Source organism: Saccopteryx bilineata, chromosome 3 (genome assembly GCF_036850765.1).
Source record: "Saccopteryx bilineata isolate mSacBil1 chromosome 3, mSacBil1_pri_phased_curated, whole genome shotgun sequence".
Taxonomy (NCBI): domain Eukaryota; kingdom Metazoa; phylum Chordata; class Mammalia; order Chiroptera; family Emballonuridae; genus Saccopteryx; species Saccopteryx bilineata.
This window is the reverse complement of record NC_089492.1, coordinates 307,318,911-307,345,039: the sequence shown is the minus strand read 5'-3', so window position 1 is coordinate 307,345,039 and position 26,129 is coordinate 307,318,911. Positions and strand designations below refer to the sequence as shown.

General features: G+C 40.5%; 1 protein-coding gene across 4 annotated transcripts in view; it reads right to left on the bottom strand.

The window, feature by feature from the left end:
* Nucleotides 1-26,129, bottom strand: part of LOC136332066 (sialic acid-binding Ig-like lectin 6) — a 33,488-nt gene that overhangs the window by 4,265 nt on the left and 3,094 nt on the right. For 2 of the 4 annotated variants that reach the window (XM_066271321.1, XM_066271325.1), the window contains exons 7-9: nucleotides 25,967-26,066; nucleotides 25,544-25,628; nucleotides 19,049-21,790 (exon numbers count right to left, since the gene is read on the bottom strand). In XM_066271321.1, coding sequence (XP_066127418.1) covers nucleotides 21,569-21,790; nucleotides 25,544-25,628; nucleotides 25,967-26,066 — 407 coding nt within the window. In that variant the 3' untranslated portion in view covers nucleotides 19,049-21,568. Of the gene's footprint in view, nucleotides 1-10,544; nucleotides 10,593-10,789; nucleotides 11,069-13,078; nucleotides 13,355-13,550; nucleotides 13,935-14,002; nucleotides 21,791-25,543; nucleotides 25,629-25,966; nucleotides 26,067-26,129 lie in introns of those variants that run through there. The other 2 variants (XM_066271322.1, XM_066271324.1) reach the window with 2 other exon arrangements.

Here is a 26,129-nt window from a genome sequence, read left to right as displayed (position 1 = left end):
TCATGTTTATGACCCCATGCTCAAGCTGGATAAACCTCCATTCAAGCCAGCAACCTCAGGGTTTCAAACCTGGGTCCTTAGAGTCCCAGGCCAATGCTCTATCCACTGCGCAATTTCCTGGTCAGAGACAACTCTTATCACCTGAAACTCTTATTTGCAACAAATCTTACAAATAACCCTATTCACCACACTCTCAGACACCATTTCATAACTTTTCTCTTTCCTGGAGGCCCTAAATTTATTTTTCTTTGTCTAGCCTATTCTCCCTTTGTTAAGATCGTATATAAGCCTCAAATTCTAATTGCCTCCTTGGATCATATTTTTTTTTCCTTTTGTAGGCTTCTGTACATTTGAATGTAATTAAATGTTTTCCCCCCTCCTATCAAGGTCTTTTATCAGTTTGATTCACAAGCCCAGTCACTAAACCTCGGACGATAGAGGATACAGTTTTTCCTTTGCTACACTACAGTGGAATCCCTTTCTACTTGTTTATTTAGGCTTCAAGGTGGAGTTTCTTATCCATAGTCTTCATTAATTTTTAATTGGATAGTCCTACTCTTTTTCTAATTAAAAAACACTTCTAACTGTGTTTCCTTATAGGAGGTGGGTCAAACATTGGCTTTGTCAGACATATCTAGGTTCAAACCTGGCCTCTACTGCCTACAGGCTGTGAACGTGAATAAATTTGCTAAACTCTTTTTCTGCTGTTCAGATTCTCTAGCAGCAAAATAATGAGAATTGTGTCTATCTTCTAGGATTGCTGTGTTGGATTAAATGGGAATGCTTATAATGTGTTAAGCTTAAATTAAGTATTGGGGACTTAGCAGGACATTAGCATCATCATACTTTAGTCTCTACTCCCTGATACTCTTGTTGAAAGTAATTCCATTTTCCAAAATCTTTTTGGATTTGACATGGGTTCAAGTTGCTTGAGACCAGAAAAAAAATAATAAAGCAGCCTCTAAATTGTGTATTGTATTAGTTACATGCTAATGTTAAGAGATGGTGGCTTAAAGAAGGCGGGGTCTATAGAAGAGGCTTTCTGAGGATGCAGAAAACTGGGGGGCAGTGTGGCGTACCAGCAGATGACAGTGTTGAGATGGTTAGACAGAACCCAGGAAGGAAAGGTTAGTTGTAGAGGGAGTAAAAACCTCTGGAAAATCATGAAAACCAGAAGTAAATGAGGATTTAGAATTTATTTTGAAAATGGGGAGAAAGGAGGGAGAAGATGCATGAAAGACAGAAAGCAGGCTGTGAACCTAGGACAATGAAGAAATAATTAAAGGCATTTCTGAGGAGAGTGGACAGAAAATACTACTAAATTGGAGTTTATGTGGTGCAAGAACAGTCTGAATCCAAAGCGGAAAATTAAGAGGCTCTCACCCAGCCCTCCTATTTAAAGGGATGAGAGAGCCAGGGTGCCAAGAGGAAGCAAAAGAGGAGGCAGGAAGAGGGGAGAGAGGAGGCAGAGAGCAAAGCAGGGAGGGCTCTGCTATAAACGATCAGTGTATGTCTTCAGGTGGAAACCATTAATAAATACATTAATCAAGCAATAATGTTTAAAAAGGCACTGTTTTAAAGGCTTTATATTATCTCATTTAATCACCCAACAACCCTATGAGTTAGGTATATTATTATTCCCATTTTTCACATAAATAAAGGTGGGTAATCTGGTCCCCAAGCCCACATTCTGGTCAGAACCCTGCAGCATCAGAACAAGATGAAGAGGCAATCGCTCAACACACTGATTCAGACAATGTCCAAGGTAAGCTCAATGCTCTTTTAACCATCTATAAATCTTAATACGTAACAGTTCTTGTGAGCCAATCACATTTGTGGTTTTTCTATTTGAATCATGGGTGCCTTTCATTAAAATAGAAGTATTGGTGTGTATATAACTACGAAATGAATAACAGAACATTGATACTCTGTTTTAGTTGGGCTGGTATAAATACTAGCCTCCATATGTCATATTCTCATTCTTTGCACCTTCCTTCAAATTGGTTCCTATCTAAAATTCTTTTTCTTTTTCCTTACATTCACTCAAACTTTTCCCAACCTCCGAGATCCACTTTCTGTCCCTTCCTCATCTCTGCAGTTACATATTCCTCACTAGATTTCTGAATAGTTGCAATTATAAAAAAAAATATCAGTGAAGTGATGTCAGAAGTCCACTTAGGATTTTTTAGTAAGGGAAGTTTTCCTCCCACAGAAACACAATTCAATTCAACAACCAGGGAACCAGACTGTGAAGCGGTAGGCTCCTTCTTACTTTGGGAAGGTAGAGAGAAGGGCACAGGATCTGGAGTCAGTCCTGGGTTTAAATGTCTGCTACATGGTACCTGTGCAATCTTGGAAAAATTACTTAATTTCTGTGAACTGTTTCCTCTTTTATAAGCATGTCCTTAGGGCAGCTGTGAAAATGATATGTGAGACAAGAGATATGAAAGTGTCTAATTCATAATAAGTATTTAATAAATGCTTCTTTTCTTCCTCCCATTTCTCTGCAGCTAGGATCCTCCTGCTTCTTGAATCCTACTGGCTTTACCAAGCTTTCCAGGAAAGAATTGTCTTGCTAAAATCTTTGATTTACTTCTGAAAGAACAAGGTCAAATTATTCCTTGCCTATTACGTCAAAAATGAGTCGTGCCTGGATTGATCCAAATGGTTTAAACAATCGCTTTAATAAACAATTTGTACCACAAAAATAAAAATAAATAAAAATTAAAATATGATAGAGCTCTTCAAGAATTGTCTGACTCCATCAGAAAGAGCAATATAAGAATAATGAGCATATCAGAAGAAGAGAGGGAGATGGAAATGGAGAGCCTATGCTGAGGAAAAATTGATGAGAATTTCCCTAAAGTTAGATCCTTGAATACTTGCAGCAAACAGAAAACTGAGTTACATCAACCCAAACAGACCTACTACAAGGCACATTGTAATAAAAATGGCAATAATTCAAAACAAAAATGAATCCTCATGGCTGCTAGGGAAAATAACAACATACAAATAAAGGCCCACTAGGTTATCATTAGACTTCTCAACAGAAACTCTACAAGCCAGACAGTGGACCCAAATATTTCAAGTACTGAAAGAGAGGAATTACCATCCAAGAATACTATGTCTATCAAAGTTATCCCTCAAATACAAAGGATAAATAAAAACTTTTTCAGACATGCAGAAGCTGAAGAATTTTATCACCAGAAAACCACTGCAGTAAATACTTAAGGGGGTTATTCAACCAGATACAAAGAAAAAAATAAATCCAAATGACAAGTAAAAGCTCCAACAATGTCACAATAAAAACAAGAATAATCTCTGGAACAATAACATAAGAAGGGACAGAATAAAGATCTTCAGTAGCAAAGGAGGATGGAGTGAAGAAGCACTCAGAACACAAAGGATTCTTGTACATACAAAAATGTTTTTCTTAATAACCTAATGGTAACCACCCACAAGAAAGCCACTAGTGAAACACATAGCTCAAAAAAGAAGAAGAAGAAGAAGAAGAAGAAGAAGAAGAAGAAGAAGAAGAAAAAGAAACAGAGAAAAGAAATTAGGAATACCACCAAACAAAAAGAACTTGCAGAAACACAAAAGAGAAGAACCAAAGGAGACACAGAACTATCAGAAAACAAAACATAAAATGGCTGTAGGAAATCCTCGAGTGTTAATAATTACCCTAAATGTAAATGGACTCAACTCATCAATAAAGAGGCAAAGAGTAGCAGATTGGATCCAAAAGCAACACCCAAGCATACACTGCTTTCAAGAGACACATCTAAGCTGCAAGGACAAAAGTAGACTCAAAGTGAAAGGTTAGAAAGCAATTCTCCAAGCAAATAATACCCAAAGAAACTCAGGTGTAGCCATATTCATATCTTACAATGCTGACTTTGAGAGAACAAAGGTAACAAGAAACAAAGATAGACATTTTATAATGATAAAGGAGACATTGTATCAAGAACACATAACACTTCTTAATATATATAAATCAGTTCAGGGAACACAAAAATACATAAGATATCTATTAAATTATCTAAAAATAGAAACACACAAAAACACAATCATACTTGGAGGACTCAACACACCGTTGACAGTTCACATTCAAATAGAAAATCAAAAAAGAAACATCAGCCTTAATGTCACACTAGACCAAATAAACATAATAGACATTTACAGAACGTTTAACCTCATACTATCAGATTATACCTTCTTTACCAGTCAGTGAATAGGGAACATTCACAAGAATAGACCATGCGTCGGGTCACAAAACTAACATCAACAAATGCAGAAAGATTGAAATTATACCAAGCATATTTATGACCATAAGGCTCTGAAATTAGAATTCAACTGGAGAAAGGAAGTAAAGAAACCCACAGAAACATGTAAAGTAAACAATATACTCCTAAAAATGGACTGGATCAAATAAGAAATAAAAGCAGAGATCAAAAGATATATACAGACAAATGAGAATAATGATATGACCTTTTAAAATTTGGGGATTAAGCAATAGCAGTAATAAGAGATAAGTATATATCATTACAGGCTTATATCAAGAAAGAAGAAAGATATCAAGTAAACAACCTAACATCATAAAGAAATAGAAAAAGAAGAACAAAAACAACTGAGAGTCAGTAGAAAAAAAAAATAATAAAAATTAAAACAAAACTAAATAAAAGGAAGAACAAAAAAACTATAGAAAAATTAATAGAACAAAGAGCTGGTTTTAGAAAAGATCTACAAATTTGACAAAACTCTGGATAGACTCATTAAGGAAAAATCAGAAATGACTTATATAAACAAAATCTAAAATAAAAGAGAAAAATATCCACAGACATCATAGATATACAAAGAATCATACTAGAATACTATGAAAGATTATATGCCACAAAAGTTAACAATCTAGAAGAAATGGATAAGTTCTTAGAACTATACAATCTTTCTAGATTGAGTCACAAAGAAGTGAAAAAGCAAACTAGACCCATAAGCAATAAGAAAATAGGGACAACTATCAAAAATCTCCCCCAAAATAAAACTTGAGGACAAGATGGCTACTCTAGTGAATTCTACCAAATGTTCAAAGAAGATTTGCTACCTATCTTTCTCAAAGTCTTCCAAAAAATAAAAATAAAAGAGGAAGCAACTTTCCCTAACACATTATATGAAACCAACATAACCCTGATACAAAAACCTGGCAAGGGCCCTGGGTGGTTGGCTCAGTGGTAGAGCGTCAGCCTGGCGTGCAGGAGTCCCGGGTTCGATTCCCAGCCAGAGCACACAGGAGAAGCACCTATCTGCTTCTCTACCCTTCCCCCTCTCCATTCTCTTTTTCTCTGTCTCTCTCTCTCTCTCTCTTCCCCTCCCGCAGCCAAGGCTCCACTGGAGCAAAGTTGGCCCGGGCGCTGAGGATGGCTCTGTGGCCTCTGCCTCAGGTGCTGGAATGGCTCTGGTTGCAACAGAGTGACGCCCCAGATGGGCAGAGCATCGCCCCCTGGTGGGTGTGTCGGGTGGATCCCGGTCGGGCGCATGCAGGAGTCTGTCTGACTGTCTCCCCATTTCCAACTTCAGAAAAATACAAAAAAAAACAAAACACAAACAAAACCTGGCAAGGCAACACACACACACATACACACACACATACACACATAACCTTACAGACCAATATCTCTAACAAATATAGATGCAAAATATCTCTAATAAATATAGATGCAAAAGTCCTAAACAAAATAATAACAAATTGAATACAATAATACATTAAAAAAATAATCAATATCAAGTGGGATTCATTCCAGAAGCACAAGGATGGTTCAACATACAAAAATTGATCAACACAATACAACACATCAACAAAACAAAGGACAAAAATCACATGATCTCATCAAATGATGCAGAAAAGGCATGTGATAAGATAGAACATCAATTTATGTGTAAAACACCCGATAAAATTGAAATAGAAGTAAAGTACCTCAACATAATAAAGGCCATATATGACAAGCCATCAGCTAATATCATACTAAATTGTGAAAAAATGAAGGCTTTTCCTCTAAAATCAAAGAACAAGACAAGGTTGCTCACTCTCTTCCCTCTCATTCAACATAGTTCTAAAAGTTTTAGCCAGAACAATAAGGTAAGACAATGAAATAAAAGGCATCTATATCGGGAAAGACGAAGTAAAGGTATCACTATCTGCAGATGACACGATCCTGTATATAGAAAACCCCAAAGACTCCACTGAAAAACTGTTAGGAACAATAAACCAATAGAGTAAGGTCACAGGATACAAAATCAATATACAAAGTCTATTGTTTTCCTATATGCCAATGGGGAAACATTAGGAAATGTAATCAAAAAGTAATTATTTTAAGAGTACAACAATGAATGGTATTGGGACAACTGGAAAGCCACATTTGAAAGAATGAAACTTGACTGCAGTTTGATTCCCTACACAGAAAGTAATTCAAAATGGAACAAAGATCTAAATATAAGGTCTGAAACAATAAAATACATAGAAGAAAATATAGGTACTAAACTTATGGACCTTGGCTGTAGAGAACAATTTATGAATTCGATCCAGAAAGAAAGAAAAGTAAAAGTAACAATAAATGACTAGGTCTATATCAAACTAAAGTGCTTCTGCACAGCAAAAGAAACAGGCAACAGAACAAAAAGGCAGCCAACAAAGTGGGAGATGATATTTGCAAATAATAGCTCTGATAAAGTGTTGATATCCAAAATATATAAAGAACTAACAATGCTCAGCACAAACAAGTGAACAGTCCAGTAGAAACACAGGGAGAGGACCTGGACAGACACTTCTCCCAAGAGGACATGCAAACGGCCAGCAGATATATGAAAAGATCTTCACTAGTTATTTGAGAAATGCAAATCAAAACTACAATAAAATAGCACCTTACAGGTTTTAGATTAGCTATGATCAACAAGACACATAATAACGTGTTGTCAAGGCTGTGGAGAAAGAGGAACCTTCAATTCTCTGCTGGTAGGAATGTAAACTGGTACAGCCACTGTGGAAGAAAGCATGATGCTTCCTCAAAAAATTAAGAATAGAACTACCATGTGACCCAGCAATCCCTCTTCTCGGTATCTACCCTAAAATCTCAAAACATTGGTATGCAATGACACATGCACTGTCATGTTCATCGCATCATTATTTATGGTGGCCAAGACATGAAAACACCAAAGTGTGCTTCAATAGAGGATTGGAGAAAGAAGATGTGGTACATATATACAATGGAATACTACTCAGCCATAAGAAATGATAACCCATTGCCATTTACAACAACGTAGATGGACCTTGAGAACATCATACCAAGTGAAATAAGTAAAGCAGGAAAAGCTAAGAACTATGTGATTTCACACACAGGTGGGATATAAACCTGAGACTCATGGACAGAGATAAAAGTGAAGTGGTTTCCAAGAGAAAGGTGGTGTGGAAAAGGGGGTGGGGCAGAAAAGTAAAGAGGGACAAATATATGGTGATGGAAAATTATTTGATTTTGGTTAATAGATATACAGCATAATCAACAGTTCAAGTGCTATAGAAATCTTTACTTGAATCATACATTATCTATTGATCAATATCACTCCATTAAATTTAATTTTCTAAATAAAAAAATTGTTGACCCCCTATGGGAAAAATATTAGTATATTTTTCAAGAATAAAGAATGTGGAGAAAAACAAACTATTGTGTGCTCCTGATAGAAATTTAAGTTATTGCAACCATTATGAAAATCACTACAATGGTTCCTCAAAAATTAAAAAGGAACTACCATGGGAATTAGCAATCACACTTCCTGGTATTTATTTGCAGAAAAAGAAGTCCTTAACATGAAAAATTATCTCTACCCCATGTTTATTGCAGCATTACTTACAATGGTGAAGATATGAAAACAACCTAAATGTCCTCAATGGATCAATGAATTAAAAAGATGTGGCACATATACACAGCCAGAAAAGAATAAAATCCGCCATTTGTGACAGGATCAATAAGCTGTAAGTTCATTATCCTATGCAAAATAAGTCAGACAGAGAAAGACAAATACCATTGATCTTATTTATAGGCAAAATCTTAATAACAAACAAACAACAAACTCGTAGAGAACAGAGTGGTGTTTGCTGGAGGCAGCAGATGGAGGGGTGGATGAATTAGTGAAAACATCCAGTTATAAAATAAGTAAGCCCCGGGAATGTAATGTACAGCCTGGTGACCATACTTAACAATACTGTATGGCATATTTGAGAATTGTTAAGAGAGTATATCTTAAAAGTGTTCCTATACACCAAAAGATATATATAAACAAAATTTTATAAATATAAAAATAGACTCTCCCTTTCTGTCTTTCTGTGCTTCTCTCTTTCTCTCTCTCTCCCTCTTTCACACACACAAAAAAGCCTAATTAGACAGTTGCACAGTGAATAGAGTGTAAGCCTGGGACACTGAGGACCCAGGTTTGAAACGCTGAGGTCACCAGTTTGAGTATGGCATCATAGAAAATGATTTGACTTAGGGTGATGGGTATTCAACATAATCAACAGTTCAAATACTATAGAAATGTTTACCTGAAACCTATGTACTCTTATTGATGAATGTCACCTTGTTAAAGTTAATTTTCTTTTTTTAAATTTTTTATTAATTTTAATGGGGTGACATTGATCAATCAGGGTACATAGGTTCAGAGAAAACATCTCCAGGTTATTTTGACGTTTGATTATGTTGCATATTCATCACCCAAAGTCAAATTGTCTTCCGTCACCTTCTAACTGGTTTCTTTGTGCTCCTCCCCTCCCCCACCCCCTCCTTCTCTTTCTCCCCCCCCCTGCTCCCCAGTAACCACTACACTCTTGTCCATGTCCCCAAGTCTCATTTCTATGTCCCACCTATGTATGGAATCATATAGTTCTTAGTTTTTTCTAATTTACTTATGTCACTCAGTATAATGTTATCGAGGTCCATTCATGTTGTTGTAAATGATCTGATGTCATCATTTCTCATGGCTGAGTAGTATTCCATAGTCTATATGTAAATTAAATGAATGTAATTTTCTACATACAAATTTTTTAAAAAGAGAGAATAGATGACTTAACTATATATATAACACTTAGGAATTTATCCCCAAAGTGCACACAGTCATTTCACACACACACACACATACACATGCCTATGAAATTAGACATGACATTATTAATAATAGGGTTTCAGTTAGCAAAATGAAATGAATGTCATGTGTTTTTTTTTTATTAATAAAGAATACAACAAAATGAGCATGCACCCATGCAATGAAATACTTCAGCCAAGGAGAGGAATGAGGACAGTTTGTACCACTGATACCAAAAGACGTCTCAAATCTTTTACTGGAAAAAGAACAAGGCCAAACAGGAACATTTTTTAAGAGGACAACTACCAGAGAATTATTAGAAGGAAAATTTCCAAAGATCACAAAGTGCTTGGGCTTGTGCATGTTTTCCCCTGACAGAGTAAACATACCTCCTTGAATATGTGGTGCATTCAAATAAATATGGCTTAAAAGTAAATGTTCCAGAATAAACACCACACTAGACCTATGACAGGAGAGAGAATAAAAATGAAAGTCTTAAAAAATTTTTGCCCACCATGCAACTCACTTGACTGCCTTCAAAAAAGTGACCAATGTTCTTTAAAGAAATATAGTAAAACCAATCAGCCACAGAAATCGAACAATGTTTACCACACAGTAAAAAATTACTAGACACATAAAAAAACTGTGAATACGCAACACTTCATAAGAGAAAATTATTCACTAAATTATGCTCAGACATGAGAGAGAAAATGGACTTAGCTGACAAAATTATTGAAAGAGCTGTTATATATACGTTACATGTGTTTAAAGATATAAAGGAAACATTACCACAGTAGGAAGAGAAATAATAGAATTAAAATTTAAAAACTGTTACTTGGAGAGAAAAGAATACATTATCTGTAATATGAATTTCACTGAATGACATAAATAGTGTAGGTAGTGATGTGCTTTGTAGAAATTGAGATCTTCGGGGAGAGAAACGCAGAGAGAGACAAAGGGATAGAGAGATATGCAAGCAATGCTGAAGTCTTCCTCCTCCTGCGACCTCCACACTAGCTCTGAGGAGGGACCCGTTGCTCCCGGGACTCAGGTTTTCAGAAGAGGCTGAAAAGCTTTCCCTGGAGTTGTCCAGGCTGTCAGCAGGTGGAAGACAGGGAACTCAGGATGTGACAGACAGATGCAGTCATGGGCCAAAGAGGAAACACAAGCAGGAGGAGGTAAAACGTCAGAGAGAGGATGGAGGGAGAGGGATGTGAGCTTCGGTGGGATCTGGCCACAGACAGCTGTGGGTGAGCAAAAACCAACTTTAGGGAGTTGAGATTTAGGGGGAGGAGCTTTCAGTCTGACCTCAGTACCTAACTTCCTCTACACATCTCACTAGTCCCCAGCCCTTTGGAACTCTGAGATCCACTTAGACCCTGGGTTCTTCCCAGCCCTGGAGAGAAGATGTCCCATCCTACCTGTGCTGTTTCCTTGGAAGATGCTGATGGCCGTGTTCTGTGGAGCATCTGGGACAGAAGGACGTGGCAACCTCAACATTCATGGTGACAGAGGGGTGAGCACAGGGCCTTCCTCCCAGGGCCATGGAAATAGGTAAGGGGAATCCCTTCCTTCTGAACTTTCAGAACTCTGATTTCAGTCTCTGGCCCATCTCCACCCTGGCCTCAAACCCTCAAGCACCCTGCTGTCCTGACCCAGCACTCACAGGTGACATTGAGCTGAACGGTTCTCTCCACGGTCACATCAGCTGCAGGAAAATGCACCTGGCAGGTGAGGTTGGTGCCATGGTCCTGGGGCTGTGGGGTGAGGGTGATCACCGAGGAGAGAAGGGTCCTGGGGCCCAGAGAGGTGTGGGCGGCTGACGTCCAGGAGAAGAAGGGGGGCATGCCCCACTCACAGGCCCAGGACACGGAGCAGGTCAGGTTACTGGGGCAGCCGGCTTCCAGGGTCCCTGGGATGAGGATGTCGGGTATGTGGGTCAGGGCTGGAGTGAAGAGAGAGAAGGTTAGGGCCCTTAGTGTGTTGTCAGCCTGCCCCAGGTCATGTTATGGCTGTCCCTCTTTACCCCCAGGGGCCTTCATTTTTCTATTTTGGGTACCCCTCACCCTGGGGTCTTCCCTTGGGGCCCCACCATACCTGTCACTTGCAGAGAGAGCATCCTATCTACATATGTGTACCTAATAAAGTGGTTTTCTAATTGAAAGAACTATGTCTCACTGTCCCTCATGTTGACATCCTTGATGGCCAGGGAGCGGTCTCTGGCCTGGAGGTCCCCAAGTAGAAAGGACTGGGTCTGGGTTCTGTCCTGCAGCTTCTGTCTTGATTTGTTTGTGGCCTCTGGGAGATCATGGCTTATATTTACATGGACTATGTTTAAATCACTAATAAAATGCTCCAAGTTTTCCTCACTTGTACCTCATCCATTGAGGTAGAACTTTCAATAGTCCTGGGAACCAGAACTGAAAGATGATTAATGAATTGGACACAGGACAATGCAATCCGGCACCTCCTTGCTCCGCAGAGCTGGACGGAGTGGGTATCGGGACACAATGGTCAGATGGATCCTCATCCACCTGCCAGGGGCCTGGAGCCTGGATCTCAGCACCACCTTGAGGATGGGCCTCAGTCACTCTTTGTGGCCTGGCCCCCATGGGAGCTTCTGAACCAGTGGGAGAAACAAGTTCTGGAATGAGAGAGCAGGACTGTGGAGATTTTGTTGAAGACATGTGAAGCCACCAGGATGTCTCCACATTCAGGACACCTCAAGAAGGGCCCCTCGCCTGTTGTAACAGATCCATGTGAGGAGAAAGCCAGCCCCAGTGACGTCCTCCTGAACAGGGTGAGGGCCAGGGGTCAGGAACCCTACTGCTCCCCACAGGTATGAGGGCAGGAACCAGAGGTGTCCAGGGGAGGATGAGGGAGGTGGGTGTGAGGGTGGAAGGTGGGTGGGAAGGTGCATTTCTCTACGTCCACTCCTCTGTCCTGCTCACGGCCCCACCTCACAATGCACGCATCCTGCTAGTACTCATCTCGCGCAACTCGGCTCAGGGAGACGTGGTAGGATACCCAGGGCTGCAGAGCTCGGCATGTGAATTGTTCTTCATCTGCCAAACCACCTGGGGCAGCTCCAGGACCCTGGGATCCAAGGCCTTGGAGGGGCTCAGTGTCCCGCTCCCCCGAGACCAGCTCAGCCTGGCAGGAGGGTTGCCATCTGTTTCACAGACAAAGTGCAGGGACTGTCCCTCCTGGACTCGCAGGGAGGTGGCATTGCCCAGGACCTCGGGGACTAACGGGACAGAGAGAGCCGGAAGGGCAGGGCTGAGAGTCCCTTCCCTCATCTGTGCCCCACAGACTCAGGAACGGAAAACTGTCTCTGAGGTAAGCTGCAAACAAGGGCAGTAGAGGAGAAGGTCCATGAAGTGAGAGGGAAGAAGAAGAGGCAACCAGCTGATCTCACAATGGGGGCAGGGACATTTGAAGAACAGCTGGTTATTTCTAGACCTGAGGGAGACCACTCTGGAGTTGGACCTTATGTATGACATTGTGCAGAGGTGCTGACACATGTAGGTCTGACCACTGGAGGCTCACACATGGGTGATGTTCTCAGCCTCTCCCCTGAGGGCTGAGGGAGCCATGGTGGGTTCTGAGTAGGAATAGAATAGGGTCAGATCTGCAGTATGTAGAGATCTTTGAGTCCCCAATTACGGCATCCTGGAGGGGGGTGACACTCCCGGGCCTCTCCCGTCTGTACTGTTTTCCATGAAGACATGAATAGTCAGGTTCTGTGGACCGTCTGGGAGAGAAATAAGTCACTGACCCCTGCAGTGTGATGGGCTGGTCATGAGCATGGAGGTGGGTCTGGGTTTTCGCTCCATCTTCACCCCAGCCATGCCTCCAAAGACAGGTCCCACGTGTCCAACACCCAGTTCCTGCCTTCTAGCCCCTGCCCAACACACTCTGTCCTCAGGAACCATTGTCCTGGCTGAGCACTCACACAAGTCGAGCTGCATGGTCCTCTCTGTGCTCACATCAGCTCCAGGGAGGGTCACTCTACAGGTGAGGTTGGAGCCGTGGTCCTGGGGCCTTGGGGTGATGGTGACCACTGAGGAGCTGAAAGTACTGGAACCCAAGTCAGTGATGTTGACCCCAATCCAGTGGAATTTTGGGGGCACCCCCGTCTCACAGGCCCATGGCGCCATACACGTAATGTTCTTAGGGTGACCCGATTCTAGGATCCCCTGGAAGTGAATGTCAGGTTTCTGCGACAGAGCTGGAAAAGAAGGAGACAGAAAACTAGGTCATGGAGAAGGGTCCCCAAGTGTGCCCCTAAGAGCAGCCTCTACTTTTGGTCTGCCCCAGCGTCCTGCCCCATTGGGCCTCCCTGGGTCCTTCCCAGAACGAGAAGAAATGGGTTCTCTCCTAGCCCAGGAGCCCTCAGGACCCACCCCTGTGACCCCATTTCTTACCTGTCACTCGTACAGAGAGCTTGTTCCATTTGTAGCTATACGTCTCATAATACCCTCTCTCCACCCTAAAGAAGTATGTCCCTGTGTCCCTTCTCTGTGCGTCTCTGATGTCCAAAGTACAACTGTACTCCCGGGGGTCCCCAAGCAGGCGGAACCGGCCCTGAGTTTCTTCCAGCACTTGACGGTCTGGGTTGTTTGTGGCCACTGGTCGATCCCAGAATTCATTGGCCCCTTCCCGGAACCAGTAGCCGTGAGCTGGGGTGGAGTCAGTCCAGTAGTACCGGCGATAGGTAACAGAGCAGGGCACGGTGACACACAGGCCCTCCTGTACCGTCACGGACCTCTGCACTGTCACCTGGTGGTTCTCATCCTCAGCCAGGGACCCTGCCGGGACACGAGGGTCAGCTGCAGTCCCCCCTCCCCGCCCACACCCTCGCCCCCCCGGCACTCACCGGTCCATAGCAGGGGCAGCAGCAGCCGCAGCATCTCTGACGTGAGGGAACTCGGGCCCCTGTGAGAGAAAACAGGAGGGAGGCAGTGCGAGGAGTGCTGGAGGGAGCGAGCCCCACGAAAGTTGGGAATCAACATGTGACCTCGCCGTCCACAGAAGGGGAACCTCGGAGATGAAGCGCGTCCCCTTCTGCACAGAGCAAATTGACGACCCAGCGCTGAAACCCTGGAGACCCGCCCAGAGAGGAGCAGACAGGAAACAGATTCTGGTTTCGCCCCTTCTGGGGTTGGGGGTTCGGAGGGGTGCTTATCTGAACCACCGGAAACAGGACCCGGACCTCTGAGGGCATCACAGGGTGGGTTGGACACGTGCATCTCCTTCAACACCTACTCCTGGTTTTTGTTTGTTTGTTTTTAATGAAATCATCTATGACCTAATGGGTTGTTCCTTATGCCCCTTGGATGAAGAGGAAACAGTTTCATTTTGCTTTACAAATGGTTCTGAAAATATGCTGGCCCAGCAACAATTGGACTGTTAGCCAATCACGGGGAACCTGAATGACAGTGTGGATCGGCTGCCGACTAGTGGCCGAATTTTGTCACTACATTGGGTTTTCATTTTATCTGGCCTGAGATATAGCCCTGAGTACCAGCAATGCTCACTGGACAAGATATTTGTCTGGGGATTTGCCCATTTAATACAGATTTTACATTTATGAGCATTACAGATTTTCATTACTTTATGTTCAAGTCCTGCTACATATGTTCCTGCATGCTGTCTCCCGTTGCCCTCTGTTTATTTCTAGACTAACTGAACTTTTTCAGCTTTACTGCCCATACAAAGAACTAAAAGTTTGTGATGTTTTTCATCTCTATTGAATATTTTTCTATTCCATGTGCTTTTATCACTTGGTATTTTTTTCCCCAAATGTCTTTTAGTTTATTTTATGGTTATTTTTCTAAGTTCTTTTTAAATAAAATGCTAGTTTATTAAATTTTAACCTTTCTTCATCTTTGATAGATAGCTGAAATTATATGTATTTCTTCTACAGTGATCCTTTGTGCATCTGTGATGTCTGTGATGACTTCTCCTCTTTCATTTTGAATTTTGTTTATATGAGTCCGTTCTCTTTTTTCTTAGTGAACCTAGCCAAGGGTTTGTCTGTATTACTGATTTTTCAGAGAGCCAGCTCTTTAATGTATTAATTCTTATAGCTTTTTTATTCTTTATTCATTTAGTTCTGTTCTAATTTTTACTATTTCCTTTCTTCTGCTGACTTTGAGTTGCCTTTGTTCTTCTTTTTCTAGTTACCTAAGATGTAATGTTAGGTTGTTTAGTTGGGATCTCTCTTGTTTCTTGATATAAGTTGCAATGATATAAATTTCCCTCTTATTACTGTTTTTGCTGCATCCCAGAAATGTTGATATGTCATGTTGTCATTTTTGTTTGTCTGTATATATCTTTAAATATCTACTTTAATTTCTTCTTTGACCCAGGATTCTTTATTAGAAGTATATTGTTTAATTTTCATATTTTAGTGGGTTTCTTTACTTCCTTTTTGCAGTTGAATTCTAATTTCAAAGCCTTATGGTCAGAAAATATGCTTGGTATAATTTCAATCTTCCTGAATTTGTTGATGTTAATTTCATGGCCCAATATATGGTCTATCCTTGAGAATGTTCCATGCACACTGGAGAAGAATGTATGATATAATCTGACGTTTTGGGATGAAAAGTCCTGTAAATGTCTATTATGTCCATTTGGTCCAGATATTCTTTTAGCGTCAATATTTCTTTATTGATTTTCTGTGTGGATGATCTATCTAAAGCCATCAATGCTGTGTTGAAATCTCCAAGTATGATTGTGTCTTTGTCTGCTTCTATTTTTAGATAAGCTAGTAGATGTCATATATTTTGGTGCTCCTTGGTTCAGTGCATATATATTAAGGTGTGTTGTGTCTTTTTGGTACAATGTCCCCTTTAACATTATGTAACATCTAACTTTGTCTCTGGCTACCTTTGTTGTCTTGAAGTCAATATTGTCAGATATGAGTATGGCTACACTTGCTTTTCTTTGGATATTATTTGCTTGGAGAATCGCTTTCCAACCTTTCACTTTGAGTCTACCCTTGTCCTTGCAGCTTAGATGTGTATCTTGAAGGCAGCATATGGTTGGGTTTTGCTTTTTGAACCAATCTACTATTCTGTGCCCCTTAATTAGTGAGTTCAGTCCATTTACACTTAGAGTAATTATTGGCACTTGAAGATTTCTTATTTTTGTTGTGTTTTTTTTGTTGTTGTGTTTTTTTGTTGAAGATTTTTTTTTTTTTTGTATTTTTCTGAAGCTGGAAACGGGGAGAGACAGTCAGACAGACTCCCGCATGCGCCCGACCGGGATCCACCCAGCACGCCCACCAGGGGTGATGCTCTGCCCACCAGGGGGCGATGCTCTGCCCCTTTGGGGCATCGCTCTGCCGCGACCAGAGCCACTCTAGCACCTGGGGCAGAGGCCAAGGAGCCATCCCCAGCGCCCGGGCCATCTTTGCTCCAATGGAGCCTTGGCTGCGGGAGGGGAAGAGAGAGACAGAGAGGAAGGAGGGGAGGTGGGGGCTGGAGAAGCAAATGGGCGCTTCTCCTATGTGCCCTGGCCGGGAATTGAACCTGGGTCCCCTGCACGCCAGGCCGACGCTCTACCGCTAAGCCAACCGGCCAGGGCCTGTTGAAGATTTTTTTTGTTGTTGTTGTTGTTCTTTCTGCCTGGTTGAATAACCCCTTTGAGTATTTACTGAGTTGAGGGTTTTCTGGTGATCAATCCCCTCAGTTTCTGTATGTTTGCAAAAGTTTTTATTTCCCCTTTATATCTGAAGGATAACTTTGATGGATATAGTATTTTTGGCTGTTAATTCCTCTCTTTCAGTTCTTTGAATGTTTGGGTCCACTTTCTTCTGGCTTTTAAGGTTTCTGCTGAGAAGTCTGATGATAGCCTAATGGACTTTCCTTTATATGTTATGTTCTGCTTTTCCCAAGCTGCCTTGAGGATTCTTTCTTTGCCATTGATTTTTGACAATTTTATTATGATGTGCCTTGTAGTAGGTCTGTTTGTGTTGAGGTTACTTGACTTTCTGTTTGCTTCTTGGATTCCAGGCTTTCTTTCATAGGCTTGGAAATTATTATCAATTATTTGTTTGAATGGGCTCTCTATTCCCTTCTACCTCTCTCGTTCTTCTGATATACCCATTATTCTTATATTGCTCTTTCTGATGGAGTCAGATAAATCTTGTAGAACTCTCATTTTTTAAAAATTGTGAGTCTCTCTCCTTCCTTTACCATCTCAAGTTGCCTATCTTGGATGTCACTTATTCTTTCCTTTATGTGGCTTGTTCTGTTAGCTCAACTCAATGCCTCAGTTTTCAATTCATGTACTGAGTTCTTCATCTCTGTTTTCAAAGGTTCAGTCTCCTCGGCAAGCTCATTAAGTTGCCTATTGGTGTCTTCTAACATCTTGTTGAATATTTTTAGAACTTCAATTTTGAATTCTCTATCATTTAACTGCAAGGTTTCCATGTGATTGAGATTATTTTCTGGAGGATTTTCATTTTTTTTCTAAACTATGTCTCTGTCTGTGAGCCATGATATACAATTTCTTTTTCCTTGTTGGCATTTGAGAATGATTAGGGTTAAAAGCCCTAACAAAAAGACAACTAAAAAAAATTTAAAATTAAAATTAAAAATACTATAAAAATATAAGAATTTAAAAAGTAATGACAAGTAAAAAAGAAAAACCACAGAGAACAAGATTGAAAACCCCCAAAATATTAAAAACAAACAAAACACCTCCAAAATAAGAATAAAAATATGAAAACTAAAGATAATAAAATTCAAAGAGAAAAAAGAATGAGAAAAAAAGAAAAAATAAATTTCAGTTTTCTTCCAGCAGGTGTCACTATATTACCTATTTTAGCTCTGTGACATGCTTGGACTGTCCTCTGCTGAGATGTTTCTGTCACAATGATGTAAGTAGGAACCACAGTTGCTTTGATGGGTGGGGCATGTTGTGAGGACTTTACGGCTCTAGCAATGAAGATCTTAGGCCTCCTGATGCTCTTCCCTACATCTCAACAGACCAAAGGGCCACATGCAGAGCACCTCTGTTCTTCGGGTGAAGGAGTTCGTCTGGAGATTTAACTGTGAGGTTTGCCTCTGACACTGTATGTACCTGTGAGGCGAGGGAGGTAGGAGCTGGGAGGCTGAGGGGATTCCCTTTAGTTTTCTCTGTCTCCACCAAGTGTGGGCTGTGGGCAGACTGAGGGAACACTGACTATGACCCTGCGCTCTGCCACTACTTTAGCTCAGCATCTCCCCTTCTATCCTCAATCTCACCTCTCCTCCCAGCAGATGAAGACCCAGGCACCCTGGGTTTCCCTTTCTGTACCCCTCAGAAAAACCCAAGACAGCCCAGGCTTTCCCTCCTACTTAATGTTCAGTAAGAGAAAAAAAACCAGTCACTTTGAGTTTGTCTCCTCTCCAGAGCCTTCCACCAATGTGTTTTATCTTCCTCGCCACTTGCCGAACCCATCCCACCTTTAGTGCATACAATGTGTGAGTTTTTCAGGCATAACTGCGAGGCCAGCTGGGGTACCTTTGCTGTGTTACAGTTGTTCAATTTGTTGAAATTTCAAGGGAAGAGATCAGGAATATCTCTTACACCACCATTACTCTTAATTCCAGCCAGCAGTCACAAGATTCCTTGGTTCAAATTAATAAAGTCTGGGTGTGGAGACTGGATGCACCTGCAGTCACTGATGCCACTGCTTATGTCCCTGAGGACCTAATTTCCTCCAAAGAAGAAACAGCTCAGGAGATAGAGCAGGGAGAGAAGGAGAAGAAGAAAGCAGAGATGAAGAAAGGAGTGGAAGGGAAGAAAAGAAAGAGTAGGAAGATACTGTTGCCACAGCCACCAAGAGCCTGTGCAGTCCTAGAGCCTTGAACTGTCTGTATATTTCTTCTAATAAACACTTCAGTTTTAGACTAAATGTTTTATAGTTAGTATTTTTATTTTTACTTAGTTTTGAATAATTTTAAATTTCCATTATGGTTATTTTATCCTTCACTTTTTTATAAGGAGCTTTCTAAATGTCCACTAGTATTTACATACATACTTATATAAAGAGTTATATTTATGACCATATAATATATAAACATATACTATATTATACATTTATGACTATATCACATAATCAGACATAATATATTATAAATATACTATAAAGCTTTTAGTTTTGATTTCTAGCTTAATAATATTCAAAGAACATATTCTGTATTATTTCAATCCTTTGACATGTGTTGAAATTTTACTTCATAAGGAACAGTGTATGATAAAATATTTTTAAATGTTCCATATGTGTGAGCTAAACAGAGTGTATATTCTGTCATTTTGGACAAGTTTTCTATCTATGGCTGTAGTCAAATTTAATAATGTTGTTTACATATAGTATGATAAGATATTCTTTGTGATTTTCTGTCTGTGTGTTTCACCACTTTTTGTAATATATATATTAAAATTCCCTCCAAGAATGTGGATTAGTTTAGCTTATAAAAAATTTGTCATTTTTTGTCTAATGTCATGATTCACATGTACATTTCAATATTACATCTTCCTGGTAGATGAAACCTTTCATCATTATGAAGTGGTTTTATTTATTTCCAAACTAATCTCTATTGTAAAGCATATATTTTCTGATATTAATATAGTTGTGATGGTCAGTAGTCCTCAGAAAATGTCAATCAAACACTAACCTAGGTCTTCATAGATCTCTTGTAAACAACCCATAGCCACATTTTCCTCCAGTCTGACTATATTTGTATTTCATCAAGATCACCAAAGTCCATTCTTATTAATGTGATTTTAAAATATATTTTGGTCTACATGCAGAATCCTATATTTGTGTTCTGCAGGATTTATTCTCTTTTATCCTTTTAATTCTGCATTTCTTGTTTTCTCTAGAGTGATTGAACAATGTTTCCAGAAACTTTTAATCTGCTTCTAGTTTTAACATCATAAATTTGGGGTCAATTCTTTTACAAAATTTCCTTGAGATTACAACAACAAAATAGCAAAATATAAATCTTATCATAACATTTCATTTTATCCTAATAACATAAGAACTTTCTCAAATGTAAATAATATTCACACTTTCCTGATGTAGGTTACTATAGTATGGTATCAATGTTATATTTTTTTGACCCCTTGACACATCATCATCGATTTTTACATAAGTATTTGTTTCATATTGTTCACATATTTGCCACTTTTCAACATTTTCATTCCTTTTTGCATCACAGAGCATCAATCTAAGATCACTAATACCCAAATCTATTAGAATTTGCATTGAGAAGTCTTTTGGTTATAATTCTCACATTTTATTTTTATTTGTATTAAATGTCAGTATCACCTTCAGTCTTGAAACATAATGATCAGTAAGTAGGATCACAAAACTAACATTTACATCTCTCAGGCTATAAAAGATATCCTTCCATTGTGTGTACATACTACCCTTATAAAAATTAGCTATTGATCCAACTGTTGTCTTTTCAAATGCAATTTCTTTTTTTTTTTTTTTACTGACTACTCACAATGATTTTCCCTACTCTGTGGTTTTCATTGATTTTCATCGGTTTCACTGAAGGCGTGAATGCTTAAAGATGTTAAGAGGAAGCTATTGGGATGGGCATGGAATACTGGATGCTGGTAAGAAATGACATTGGTGAGATCAGCATGGACAGGGCAATGGAGCCATGAACAAAAGATGAAGGACATAAACTATATTGGGGGCACTCATGAGACTTTGGAGCAGATTGAGACACAAACATCTAATCCCATGGCCTCTGGGTTTGGCCCACCAAGTCTTAGAAGAAATTGTTAGCAGAAACTTTGTTGTAAGAGCTCATAAGGGTTGTGATGTAAGCACGTGTTCAGAGTTCACGAAAAGCTTCATATCAAAACTTTTGTGAACTTGTTTCATATGTACTGTTACATTGATCTTTCACAATAATGTGGTTATTAGAGATGATTTCCCTACTTTGCAAAAGAGTAATGGATGGAGAAATAAAATGAATCACTTATTAAGTGATGTAGATGAATTTGAACTCAGTTCTTTTAAAAACAAGTCCTGTGGTCCTTCATATATAGTAGGACATTTGCACCATTGCCAAGAAGATCATTCAATTTAAAAATAATCAGATACTGAGATAATGGGCTGAATATCATAAAATTAACAAGTTGAAGTGTTAACCCTTGATCTCATAATTACTCTTTACAGCTCTATCCATTTTTGAGGCAGGGTCTTTAAAGAGATACTTCCATTCAAGTGTTCTCATGGAGGTGGCTTATTCCAATATATCTGGTGTTCTTATAAGAAGTGGAGATTAGAACACAGACACACACAAAGGGAGGACCATGAAAAGACACAGAGAGAAGATGGCCATCTACAAGGCAAGGGGAGAAGCCTCAGAAGAAACTAAGTCTACACTCAGACTTCCAGTCTCCAGAGTGGTGAGAAGATATTTCCTCATTTGTGTGTCTTGATCTCTGAGTACTCGGTGTTGACATCTTCCTGTTCCTGGAGCTTCAGATTGTGAAATCTGAGGGAAGCATAGTGGAGCTCCTGTTTCTCTTCTGCAATGGGGCTAGCACCACCAGTGTCTGAGGGAGATGAAGGACTATCTGTCCGGAGCTGGTGTAGATGCGCCTGAATGGAAAGAAGAGGAGGTCCAAAGCTGCTCAGACAGGTCTGGGAGACAGCAGCCAAGGGCCAGAATGGGATTAGGACTGATGAAACCTTTATCATTCACCTCTTAATATGTTTTTAAATGTTTAGTAATTATGATTGGCCTGTTCTTAGAGAATGTTTGTATGGATCACACTATATTCTTTTTAAGAAATGCTAGGAGAGGATGCTTTGATAATATTCATCTTACAAATAGCAATGCGAAGGCTGAGAGAAATTATATGTGTTTCCCCAAAGACACACATCTATGCAAATGCACCACTGAGTCAGGACTCAGTACCACTCTTTCTAACAATAGAGTCATCCTTTGTTCAGACAGGTTATGGTTTCCTAGGAGAGGCATTTACTAGACAAATAGAAAGCAAATATATTTCAAGTCCTAAATGTGGGATAGAAGATATTGTGAAATATAAAGTAGAGGCCAGGGTGGTATATGCTAAAAGATGGAGCAGGAACCAGGACTTGCAGCAACCAGACACCTTTGCCATATCTGCCCCCTGCCCTCAACACCCTCATGCTGCAGAAGCATAAACTAGAAACCCTCTGACGGTAGCTTAGACAGGCAATGAGTAAGAGTACTCAGATGAGGAGGAAAGGGCTTCGCTATAGCAGAGCAAATAGAGGAAGGACGCCCATGTTAAGCAAAAGCAAGATGAAAATATATGACAAATTGGCTGCAATTGTACCACAGCCAAACCACAAAAACAAAAAATATCTGTTAATAACCATAAGTAAACCATTTGTATGTGGTTGACCAAACCAATCATAAGATAAAGATATAGCAGTGGATAGAGTGTCAGATTGGGATGTGGAGGACCCAGGTTCAAGACCCCGAGGTCGCCAGCTTGAGCGTGGGCTCATCTGGTTTGAGCAAAGCTCACCAGCTTAGATCCAAGGTCACTGGCTCGAGCAAGGGGTTACTCAGTCTGCTGAAGGCCCACGGTCAAGGCACATATGAGAAAGCAATCAATGAACAACTAAGATGTTGCAACGAAAAACTGGTAATTGATGCTTCTCATCTCTCTCCATTCCTGTCTGTCTGTCCCTATCTATCCCTCTCTCTGACTCTCTCTCTCTTCTGTAAAAAAAAAAAAAAAAGATATAGATTTTAATAGAAAATAAGTCCAGCAATATGGTCATTCAATGATTTATTCCAGAAATACTTTCTGAGTACCTACTGTGAGTTATACAATCAAAACTCCCATAAGTTTTGCAATAGAGAATAAAAGAAATAAAATAATAATAGCAAACCACCCTTGGAACTTTCATGCTGGAGGAAGGAGTGATTCTGTCTGGCAATCCTAAGCAGTTGCCTAGTGTATTTCAGGTTCTGTTTGAAGCATTCCTTGTAACCACTCTGTGATACTGGTACTTTTATGATCTCCATGTCTCAGAAAATAAACAAAGAACTGAGAGTTTTCTCATCCATCGAAAGTCCCACAGCTCTAAGTGGGGAAAGACATAATGTGAATGCAGACAGTCTAGCATCACATGACATGCTTTGAACCACTGTGCAATACGAAGTACAAGAGACAGTTATTAATGGGGAAGAAAAGTTTATGAACATTTGAAAATTACATGATGAGAAAGATGTACTGTGACTCATGAAAAATAAGACTTTAGCACACACTAAGGATTTCATTCCCCAAGATCAATCAAGCAAGACCAATACAGAGAACTGTGCAAAGTAAAATTTAAAGTGATTTTCTGTCTCCTTGTTCTACCAGTTACCGAGAGAAGATTTTTTGAAATAATTGTGGATGTTTCTATTTCTCTTTGCAGCTCTAGCCATTTTAGTTCATTTATTTTGATGCTCTGTTATTGGGAGCATACATGTTTAGCATTTTAATGTTTCATTAATGAAGTGATAGAAGACAGATATGTAGAGTAAATATCACACTATTGCATTTCTATAACGTTCCAGACTGGGGGAAACTAATCTATAGGCATAGAAATCAGGGATTTCTATAAAGGGCAGTTGACTGGGAAAGGAAAATTAGGAATTTAGGGGTGTGGTGAAAATGGTTCATATATTAATCAGGGACTAGGTGGCAGGTGTATACCTTTGTGAAAAGTCACCTAACAGCCTCCTTTAAATGGCGCATTTTATTATATGTATACCTTATCATAGTTGGTATTATATAAGATGGTGATTGATTTCAACAATGCACAATGGGAGTGATGAACTTGAGTTTGGGGTGTCTCAGTTGTCTACCCTGAGGCTGCTGTCCACCTTTTCTTTGTCCTCAATGGTATGACTGACTAGATTTGGGTCATTAGTCTTCCCCAGTGTTCAACACTAGAAGAAAAGGCTAACATTCCAAGTACTTATCCACAAAAAAAAAGATAAAGTATTGCCATTTGAGACAACATAAATGGTATCATGCTACGGGAAATAAGTTAAATGGAAAAAGACAAAAACCGTATGTCTTCACTCTTATGTGGGATATAAAACAGAAAGCAACAAGCAAAACAAGCTCATAGGCACAGGCAACAGATGATGGTTGTCAGAGCGGGAAGGGACATGGGAGGAGGACAGAGAGAGTATAAAGGGGGCAAATATATAGTGGCGAAGGAGACGAGACCTTGGATGGTGAGCACACAATAGAGCAGAGGTCCCCAACCTTTTCTAGGCCATGGATTGGTTTAATGTCAGAAAATATTTTCACAGACCGGCCTTTAAGGTGGGACGGATAAATGTATCACGTGACCGAGACAAGCGTCAAGAGTGAGTCTTAGACAGATGTAACAGGGGGAATTTGGTCATTTTTAAAAAATAAAATATTGTTCAGACTTAAATATAAATAAAACAAAAATAATGTAAGTTATTTATTCTTTCTCTGCGGACCGGTACCAAATGGCCCACGGACCGGTACCAGTTCGCAGCCCAGGGATTGGGTACCACTGCACTAGAGTACACTGATGTCGTATCATTAAGTTGTACTCCTGCCTGACCAGGTGGTGGTGCAGTGGATAGAGCATCGGGCTGGGATGCTGAGAACCCTGAGAACCCAGGATTGATTGGAACCCTAAGGTTGCTGGTTTGAGCACAGTCTCATCAGGCTTGAGTGCAGGCTCACCAGCTTGAACCTGAGATCAGTCATGACCCCATGATCGCTTGCTTGAGCCCAAGGAAGTTGGCTTGAGAACAAGGTCACTGGCTAGAGCAAGGAGTCCCTGGCTCAGCTGGAGCCCCCCAGTCAAGGCACATATAAGAAAGCAATCAATGAACAACTAAGATACTTCAACAACGAGCTGCTGCTTCTCATCTCTCTTTTCCTGTCTGTCTGTCCCTGTCTCTCTCTCTCTCTCTCTTGCTAAAAAATAATAATAGTAATATTAAAAAAGTTGTACTGCTGAAATTATAGAATGTTATTAGCCAACTGTACCTCAATAAATGATTTTAAAAAGAAAAAACAAGATTAAAAATAGAAACTCATTGAATTCTACACTTAAAATATTTGCATTTCATTATATATGGACAAGAAAATATTCCAGGGACAGTGCTGGCCTGAAATATGAGGTTTGAATACACCCCCACAAAGCAGTTGGACAACATGCATATTGGACTGGAAGAAGTAACATTAGAGCAGTTGGATCAGTAATTTAAAATGACCTCAGGGGAATTCGGGAAGTGTTGAGTGTCTAACATCCCAATGTCTAAAGGCCCCTGCAGAGGGCAGCACTGAAGAGGGAGAATGCTGAGAGGAAGCTATGTCCTTTCACTCACCGGGAGCCTGAGCCCATGTTACTCACCCCGGAGGCTGAGCCCACCTCAGGGCTCATGTCGTTGTCCATGCTCTGCACTGGCTGGGCTGCTTTTTCCCTGCAGGTCTTCACTCTAAGGGAACAACCCCGGGATTTTCAGCCTGGTTATCTGGGGCATGGAGTGGCCGACCATCCCTATGCCCTGTGAGCAGCAAACTCCCAATGGGTGAGTGTGGGTCCTGTGTCCAAGGCCTCCCCTGGTCCAAGAACTGGACCAGGACTAGTTGGGAAAGACCCCATACTTGGTCCAGCTGGTACAAGCTGGCTCTGCCAACACTCAGCCTCCCTTCCCTGGCTCCTGGCTTTCCCCCCAATCCAAGGTCCTCCAGCTCAGGTTTTCTGAGATTCTGCGACCTTGAGCCCTTCCTACCTACCCCACACCCCTCCTCCAGCCCTGGAGCTCACTCTCACCTGAAGATGAGACAAAGGCAGAGAGACAGCAGGGCCAGAACCATGATGACAGCTTCCCCGACCACTCCCAGGACCCCGCCAGCCTTGGGTTCTTGTTTACCTGTAGGTAATTTGAGTTGTGTGTGAATTCCAACCTTAATCCATAGCACCTATTTTTATCTCC